This window comes from Coregonus clupeaformis, chromosome 12 (genome assembly GCF_020615455.1).
Source record: "Coregonus clupeaformis isolate EN_2021a chromosome 12, ASM2061545v1, whole genome shotgun sequence".
In the NCBI taxonomy this organism is placed as follows: Eukaryota; Metazoa; Chordata; class Actinopteri; order Salmoniformes; family Salmonidae; genus Coregonus; species Coregonus clupeaformis.
The window spans coordinates 26094303-26103314 of NC_059203.1; the positions used below are offsets into that span (position 1 = coordinate 26094303).

At 45.7% G+C, this 9012-nt stretch overlaps 1 protein-coding gene across 1 annotated transcript; it reads right to left on the bottom strand.

The window, feature by feature from the left end:
* Positions 1–3794: 3794 nt before the first annotated feature.
* LOC121578134 (G-protein coupled receptor 37-like 1) lies at positions 3795–7753 on the bottom strand. The gene is made up of 2 exons (XM_041892255.2): positions 6848–7753; positions 3795–5898 (listed from the first exon to the last, which is right to left on the bottom strand). Exons 1-2 carry the CDS (start codon positions 7541–7543, stop codon positions 4927–4929), a joined length of 1668 nt encoding a protein of 555 aa, XP_041748189.2. The 5' UTR covers positions 7544–7753; the 3' UTR covers positions 3795–4926.
* Positions 7754–9012: the final 1259 nt, after the last annotated feature.

The window sequence follows — 9012 nt, forward strand, 5'->3', positions numbered from 1 at the left end:
TCGAGATATTAGCTGATGTAAGAAGGGCTATATAAAATAAAATTGATTGATTGATTGATTGAATTTGTTATTGCCTAATATTTTTTTGGTAGGTTTTGACACTACTTTCCTTCCATCTATAGCATTCTTAATGTTATTCAGTTCCTTTGGCTTTGATGCCTCATGATTGAGTATTGCTCTGTTCAAGTAGACTGTGATTTTGCTATGGTCTGTGTTAGGGCTGTCAGTGGGCTGACTGTGAACGCTCTGAGAGACTCTGGGTTGAGGTCAGTGATAAAGTAGTCTACAGTACTACTGCCAATAGAAAACATGTCTCTCCCTCTCTCTCTCTCTCTCTCTCTCTCTCTCTCTCTCTCTCTCTCGCTCTCTCTCTCTCTCTCTCTCTCTCTCTCTTTCTCGCTCTGTCTCTCTGACTTTCTCTCTCGCGCTCTCTTTCTCTCTTTCTCTCTCTCTCACATTCACATACATAATAGACTCACCAAACTCATTAAGTAGTGTTTATGGGTCCAGCCTAGTTGGCACTGGAACCAAGAGCAAGAGAATGAAGGAACATCAAGATTACAAATGTCCGACACAGATGGGTGCTGATGAGATGCCTTGTAGAGGCATTTAGCAAAGAAAACATGTCACTTGTTCACCATTTAATCCACAACAGTCTAATCTTAAAAGGCCTGTTTGTTGGATTTTCTCTCAATAGATGTTGGTTTTCCGAGGCCTTACTATGTAAACCTGTGAACCAGTGAATAGAGCCAGTGAAATAACTGTTTGAACTGGGATAGTAAGGGATCTCAGTGTTGTCTTCAGAGGTTTATTGATGTTTCCCATGTCCCTTAAAACCAAAGCCAAACACCCTCACAGAGGAAGTGTCCTGTGGTGGTCCGTCACTGGTACTAGTCCTAAGTGAAAAACAACCCCAGTCACTCACATATAGTTCCCCCCTGCTGTCCGGACTCTGGTCCGGTTCCACCCCCAGCCGTGACAATGACAGGACAGTGACAGAGCGGACTGGGCTGGTTCTGTGTTCTGCTGACAGAAGGGACACATGGAGACGGAGAAGTCCAGAACCTCTGCCCCCTCTGGGAACTGGGTCCAGGGTTCTCTGCAGGATTCTATCCCCAGGCTTGCAGAGCACTGGACCCCCAGAACTGGTTCTGTTGGCATTCTCCAGCGTTCTGGAGCTGGCTGCTAGGCTGTAGCCATGGCAACGTGTAGATAGGGCTCTGATCAGAGGATGTATTTCCTGAGCCTGCTGAGCCTGGAGGGAACATGACAAACAGAGGGCCTTAACACTGTCAGTACACATAGGGGGAGGCTGAGCACACATACACACACACACACTCTTGCGCTCTCTGTTTCCATCTTTTTCTCCCTCTCACTCTATATATTATTGTCTCCCATCCGTTCTCTCTCACGACTATGAATAAATGTACATAAACTTGCCAAAAATACATACACATGTGAGTAGGACCATAAATAAGTGGACAGATGTGTGTCCCAACAAAGACCCCGCTTTAACTTCATAGACAGCTTGTGTTATTGAACGTGTCTCAGTCACAATCTCTCCCTTCAGAGCTGAGAAGCAGCCTTATTGTGATACAGTGGGGATCTGTGGCCTTTCTAAACACAGATGGCACATTTCCACACTGACTGCATCTCAATGGTCTAAACCGTTTCTCTCTTCTAATCTCCTTTCCTTAATCTGCACTGACGAGAAAGAGCTGGACAGGGGAAAGCACATTGACAGTTGGCATCCCACCATGCTTTCACCTGTCCTGTCCTGTTAGGCTATTCAATTTCAGAAGTCTGTACTGAAACCATGCTCTTCTTTCGTACCCTTGCTAATCTGAAAGCACTGATTAGATGAAAGCTCTATGGTGGAATCTCTACTCTGAGCTATTGGAGAGCTAGGAGGAACCATCTCCATATTGTTTTCCCAAGCTGTTTCCCATGCAGACTGGCTCCTAGCTGGCTAGAACCTGTTCACTTGGTGGGTCACCAGAACACTCCAACAGCTTTATGTGGATCACAGTTTAAATAACTGTGCCCTCCTCCTGGCCAGGTATTCATTGCTGCGCTTTGGCACCTTAACCTACTTCAAGAGTCACTTCAAACCCACCTCACTTCATCTCAAATGCAGATCAGGTTTTAAAACCTTGTCTGATGAGAAATGTAAGCAGTCTGAGAGGCCTCTCATTTTAATGAACCTTCCCATTATGCAGCCTCAGACACTCAATGGTGGCTTGGTAGGCAGAATATAATTGAATGTGCAGCAACGTACATGAGGCGAGGACTGGTGTATGGGGCAGTACTGAGCGTCTGGCCTGAACAAACGAGAGACCAGACAAAAAAGGCCCCTCATCCATTGTCATGGAAACCACAGGGGAACTGAAGGGTTTGGGAAAGTGCGGGTTGTTTTGGTTGCCTAGTGCCCTCTTCTACTGCCCTCTTCCCCCTCTTTCTTCCCACTCTCCTCTCGTCTCTCTCTCTTGCTTCTGTTTGGTGACTGTGAGGGGGACTTGAATGTGACGGTAGCTTGGCAACTCTCCCGGTGGCTGGCCATTGATATGCAGTGAGGGGGCTGGGGCTGGAGCTGGGGCTGGGGCTGGGGAGAGGGGAGAGGACTGAGGAACAATGCTCTTCTTATGAGAGTCCCTCTCTCAGGCCCAGGCAGAACTAAGTGGGAGAACAAATATTTCAGCTCAGGGAGCAGAGACGCAACACACAGGACAGGGGCAACCAGACGAAAAATCCTCACGGTCAATATCCCCTCTGCTGTGAGTGTGTGTTTGTGCGAGTGGGATGACGGATGAGTATGTGTGTCTGTTAGAGAGAATGTGTATGCGTGTGTGCATTGTGTGTGGGCAGACATGGTGGTCTCTTTAACTTGACACTGACTTGTTCATGCACTGATAGATGCATGCTTTCCCTCAGCCATTATTTATTTTCCAGTGAAAAACAAGACCACAGACACTGTCTCAGTGTTTATTGGGTACAACTGAATAAAAAAGACAAAACATCTGAAATACAGTCAGTTCCGATACTAAATACTATCTCAGATACACTATGTTAAATTCAAACCAGACATAATTACAGTATATTCACAATACAAGAGAATACATACCAATTCCCCCCAAAACTAACAATGGATTTATTGATCATTTTTTACTACATTCATATGATTTGACTGATCTCTTTTTGAGGAAGGAAAGTTATCCGAAGAAGTACAGATTGTATACATGTACACGGTAATATTGAGGACAATGAAAGTTGTTCATTGGGTCCTGATATCTGAGCAGGTCAAAATGTTCCACTGTTGTGTCACATGACAGTAAAACACAATATATCAGCATTGTATCAGTCAGATTGTACTGTACACAGATTCACAATTTTTATAGGGATTGGTTAGGTTCTATCTCGACTTCTATCAACATATTGACACGAGCCATTGTGTGGACTAGTGGTTACATTAAAAGCTTTTAATAATAATTAATAATGTTTATCTGTAGAATAGATGTGGTGTTAGGATCTGGGCCCGTATCCACAAAGCGTCTCAGATTGGAGTGCTGACCTAGGATCAGGCCATATAATATTATTCATTATTTACATTTACATTTTAGTCATTTAGCAGACGCTCTTATCCAGAGCGACTTACAGTTAGTGAATACATATATATTTTTTATACTGGCCCCCCGTGGGAATCGAACCCACAACCCTGGCGTTGCAAACGCCATGCTCTATCAACTGAGCTACATCCCTGCCGGCCATTCCCTCCCCTACCCTGGACGACGCTGGGCCAATTATGATCTAAAAGGCTAAACTAATCCAAGATCAGCACTCCTACTCTGAGACACTTTGTGGATACGGGCCCTGAGCAATGTTAGTAGCTCTGCAGAAGATGTTCAGCAATAGCATGGTTCTTGAGGTGCAATATGTTGAGAAAACCCTGAGCTACACAAAAATACAACAACACAACAGTGAATTCTTAACACACCAGACAGTTGATTTGCACCCAATTTCTGGAGAAATCGTAGGAAGACTACACTGTAGTGGTTGTTATTTACTCAGATAATGACAAGGAATATTTACTCCACATGTAAACAGTCAGTCACCAGCGGTGGTGGGGGTTATGATGTGTGTTTGAAGGGTACCATTCGACCACATTCCTTCCCTTGTAGATCACTGTGAGACGGAGTGCAGGCCAGGGGGTTAGAGGGGAGTTAGAGAGAGAACAATTAGCCCACAGAAAAGACAGAGGATCCCTCAATAGCTCTTTCTGTTGTTAATCTCCACTAATAAAACACAGGAAATTAGAAAACACACCAAGAATCCAGACCATAATTCACAGCTAAGATAATTGTTTGCTTTTTTTGTCTGGATAATTGAGTATTAAAAAAAATATATATATATAATATAACTAGTACAAAAAAGTCAAGAAAAGTTCATGTCAGTGGATTCAGCTCTGGATCTCTCCTAGCATTCAGCTGTGCCACTACAATTGATATGTTGTCTCGTCATAATGGACCATCTGTAATGATCTTCATAACTTATCTCACAGCTAGGAGGGATAGAAGACAACCAAAGCCCTAGCCAAGAGTTTATTCAGTAGTCTGTCTGTAACCACAAGTCTCTCAAAACAAATGACCTTAATCTCAAGAGGTGTCTTTAAGCAGGATGTACATAGTGCTGAGTCTACCTTTAATCTCAAGAGTCTTCTTGGTAAAATAAAGGTAAAATAAGTGTCTCTCTACGGACCCAGCATTATAGAGATCCTTTATCTTCATTCAGTTCAATGCCCAGCACAGCCAGTGTGGGCAGAGAGATGTTGGGGTAAGAGAGCTGGGTTCTTGAGGTCCAAGGGTAGCATGGTCGCTCTGTTCCCCAATGAGGTGACTCCTGGCTGGGCAGGGAGAAGGCAGAGAGAGGGTCTCAGCAGGGTGTTCCGATGGCCATGAGAGAGGAGCTGTCTTTGGCCTTGTCATAGAAGATGGCTGGTATGGTTCCAGACACAATCTTCAGCTTCTCCTCCTTGGTGGAGGATGGAGAGAGTGATGATGGGGATGAAAGGGAGGAGGGGTAGGTGGAGACTGTGGTGGCGGTAGTGGAGGATGATGATGATGAAGAGGCTCCATTGGGTAGACACTCCTCACAGCAACAACAGCAACAGTCCATGAAGGCTTGGCCCAGAGAACGACACAGACACAGGAACAACACCGGCGTCGCCGAGCAACGGACAAACAACAGGAACTGGCCAATCAGAGCCAGCAGGGCCTCAGTCGTCGTGGAGACGGGGTTGGCGACATAGGCCAGGGCGATGTTACAGACGTTCTCGGGCAGGTTACACACGGCATAAACGATGGCCAACGCCACGACTGTAGAACTCAACCTACGGTCTCTCTTCAGCTGCTGCTTCTTGGGAGAGGAGGAGGAGGACGACGAAGAGAAAGAGGAGGAAGGGCGTACTCCTTTTCCTCCTACTACTGTGCTGCTCCCCTGTTTTGTCCGTGCCTCCTCAGCGACAACGTGTCTTGTCACCAGCTGGCAGGCGAGGGTGAAGAGGAGCGGCAGGCAGAAGTAGCAGCCGAAGTACCACCACATGTGGGCCTCGTGGTAGGTCAGCACCAGGGAGTAGACCGACTCAGGCAGGCTCAGGGAGGGCCTCCGGACACACAGGTCCACCACATAGCCCCCTGGCTGGACGGAGACCTCCTGGGTGAGCTGCCACAGCAGCAGCTCTGGAGCAGCCAGGACCATGGAGCCGATCCAGACCACAGACAGCTTGGCCAGGATGGACTGGCAGGGCTCCACCCGCGGGGCCTGGGGCTGGGGGCTGGTCGCTGCGTGGAACCGGTCGATGCTCAACGCACACAGGCTGAATGTAGCTACTCCCAGAGAGGTCACCTGGAGGGAGAGGGGGAGAAAGGGAGGGGAAGAAGGCAGAGAGGGAAGATGGGCGAGACAGGTGAGGGCAAAGAAGGACAGAAAAGAAGCGGACAGGGGAAAGGAGAGAAGGAGAAGGAATGGGATTGAGTGACACTGGTTTCAATAGAAGATGCTCAAGAAAAAAACTTTGGGAAACACTACTGCTCCAAATAAATGCCCCTAGGAATATGCAAATTAACCTATTCAGCCAGATTGAAAAGAGCATATAGACTAGCATTAGAACGGTCTGTCTGACCCAGATCCCCTCCTCGATAAGAGTTCCTAAGAACCTCAATTAATTACACACACCCGCCAGACAATTAATGTGAGGCGCTCGTTAGCATAACAATTGGCGAACTACCATAACACAGAGTTAACGTGATGCGCTCGTTAGCATAACAGTAGGCTAACTACCATAACACAGAGGTGGCTGGCAGACTGGGGCGGTATGAAGACAGCTATATACACGGTGGTGCACATAGTGTAATTACAACTATAAAACACACACATCATAGTGATTTAAGTACAGGTTGAGTCTGAAATATATTGGAAATACCCAGACTAAGGGAACAGCCAGAGCAGGGCTTGCACCATCAACCCTGCAAGTGCACTATTCCAGCCCTAATGGCAGAGTCCCCAGTGCACTCACACAGGGAGGATATTCAAAAATATATGAATAGTAGGTTATAACCACCATCCTGTCGTCCCTATATGTGTAGGTATAATCATTTTTATTAATTACAAAGTATGATAACTTGTGTGTATGACTGGCCTACTATTAAATAATGGGAGAACGAGGAAAGCTAGAGGTGTGATGCAGAAATAACGGGACACCTGCGCGTGACGCAACAGGTGCATCTCTTTGGCTTGTTAATGCACACGGCCGAAATGTCCTCACGTGCGTGGACGTTCAATGTGAACTTTTTACCTCCATGTAGGGCACGATCCGACAGGACAGGTCCCCTAGCAACCGTCTCTTGGTGAGCTCGTTGAAGACGACCACGGGCAGACAGAAAAAGAGCACGAGGAAGTCCCAGAATGCCAGGCTGGCCAGGATGCAGTTCCACGCGCTCTTCAGGTAATAATTGTGCCAAACGATACACATGAGCGCGAGGTTACCAACGATGCCCATGGCGAATAGGATGAGGGCGAGTAGCATCACTGCGTAAGCCCCGTATGAGCTGTCGGTTACCGGGTAGAGCGGGTTGTGGAGCAGCACCGAGCTCTTGGAAGAGTTTCCCCGGGATCTGCCGTCCCTGTCCGAGGTGCTGTTGGCCAGGTGTGGGCCCTTGGGCGTGGTGAAGTAGCCTTCCGGTTCATACGGTCTGGGGTGTTGGTAGCTGTGGGGAGACTGCTGGTCCCGTTTCCTCGAGCTCCCATCCTTGGCGCCCCGGGGGATTCTCTTTTGGTTAGCGTCTGATTCATGCATCAGGGGTTCTATATATCCCATATCACCTCCAATCTGATTCAGATTCACCCCTGAGTCTGACTCCCCGGTCCCCTTGGTCAGTGCACCTGCAGCCCCGTCCCTCTTCTGAGTCCTCAGCACTGTGTAACCAGGACCGACATGTCGGGGCTCCGCAGCGCTCAGGAAAAGTAGCAACAAAGCAAAAAGAGGAGTCATTTTCAGAGTTTAAATATGATTGTCTTTTACCTTGATAGAATGCTCAGAGCAAAGTAGTTCTATATTCTGCAAGTGTTGAGCTAGTTTAAAAAGGATCATTCCAGTCTGTATAAAAAGATTAAGTCTAATATATCCACAAATAGTTTTAAAAGAGTGTCCAAACTTCCATCCGTCGGCTGGTCCGTCCTGGTGTACAATTTTGAGTGTCTGTCTGGCTCAAACTTGCATGCCCGTTATTCATTAATGCTCTGCAGATTGAAGAGACCACAGCCGCCCTCTGGTGGCCTAGATAGACGAGGCAAGGACCTCAAACCCTGTATTCAGAGAAAACGCCTAGTTCAGTTCAATCAAAGCAAGTCAATTCATCTTTATCTGGGAACCCCCATATCGGCCATATTTCCCACTAAAATGGCTGGAAAATAAACAAAAACATAATGTCCTGTGGACAGGAAATGTTAGATAGATATATTATTTAATAGAGCAGTTTTCTTTCTTATATCCTACTAGAATGTACATGTATATATTATACAGGGTATTTATTAACTTTAAAGGCCCAATGCAGTCAAAAGTATGTTGTTCCTGTGTTTTATATCATATTGTACAACAGCTGATGAAACTAACAATGTAAAAGTGTGAAAAACATTTGATCAGTGTTATTTCCTGATAGATTGTATTTTCAATCAGCAACTACACCAGCCTGGTCTCATAGACTAGATGTAACATAGTAAATGTAAATCTGGGACACCCAAATTAGTATGATTTGTTACATTTGGTATGGTTACATAAGACAGATCCTTAATTAACCTTTTCACGCATGAGTTCCAAATATCTCTAACGGTCACCCACAGCGTGAGATTTTTTTATACAGTTGAAGTCGGAAGTTTACATACACCTTAGCCAAATACATTTAAACTCTGTTTTTTCACAATTCCTGACATTTAATCCTAGTAAAAAATACCCTGTCTTAGGTCAGTTAGGATCACCACTTTATTTTAAGAATGTGAAATGTCAGAATAATAGTAGAGAATAGTTTATTTAAGCTTTTATTTCTTTCATCACATTCTCAGTGGGTCAGAAGTTTACATACATTAGTATTTGGTAGCATTGCCTTTAAATTGTTTAACTTGGGTCAAACGTTTCGGGTAGCCTTCCACAAGCTTCCCACAATAAGTTGGGTGAATTTTGGCCCATTCCTCCTGCCAGAGCTGGTGTAACTGAGTCAGGTTTGTAGGCCTCCTTGCTCACACACGCTTTTTCAGTTCTGCCCACACATTTTCTATAGGATTGAGGTCAGGGCTTTGTGATGGCCACTCCAATACCTTGACTTTGTTGTCCTTAAACCATTTTGCGACAACTTTGGAAGTATGCTTGGGGTCATTGTCCATTTGGAAGACCCATTTGCGACCAAGCTTTAACTTCCTGACTGATGTCTTGAGATGTTGCTTCAATATATCCACATAATTTTCCTT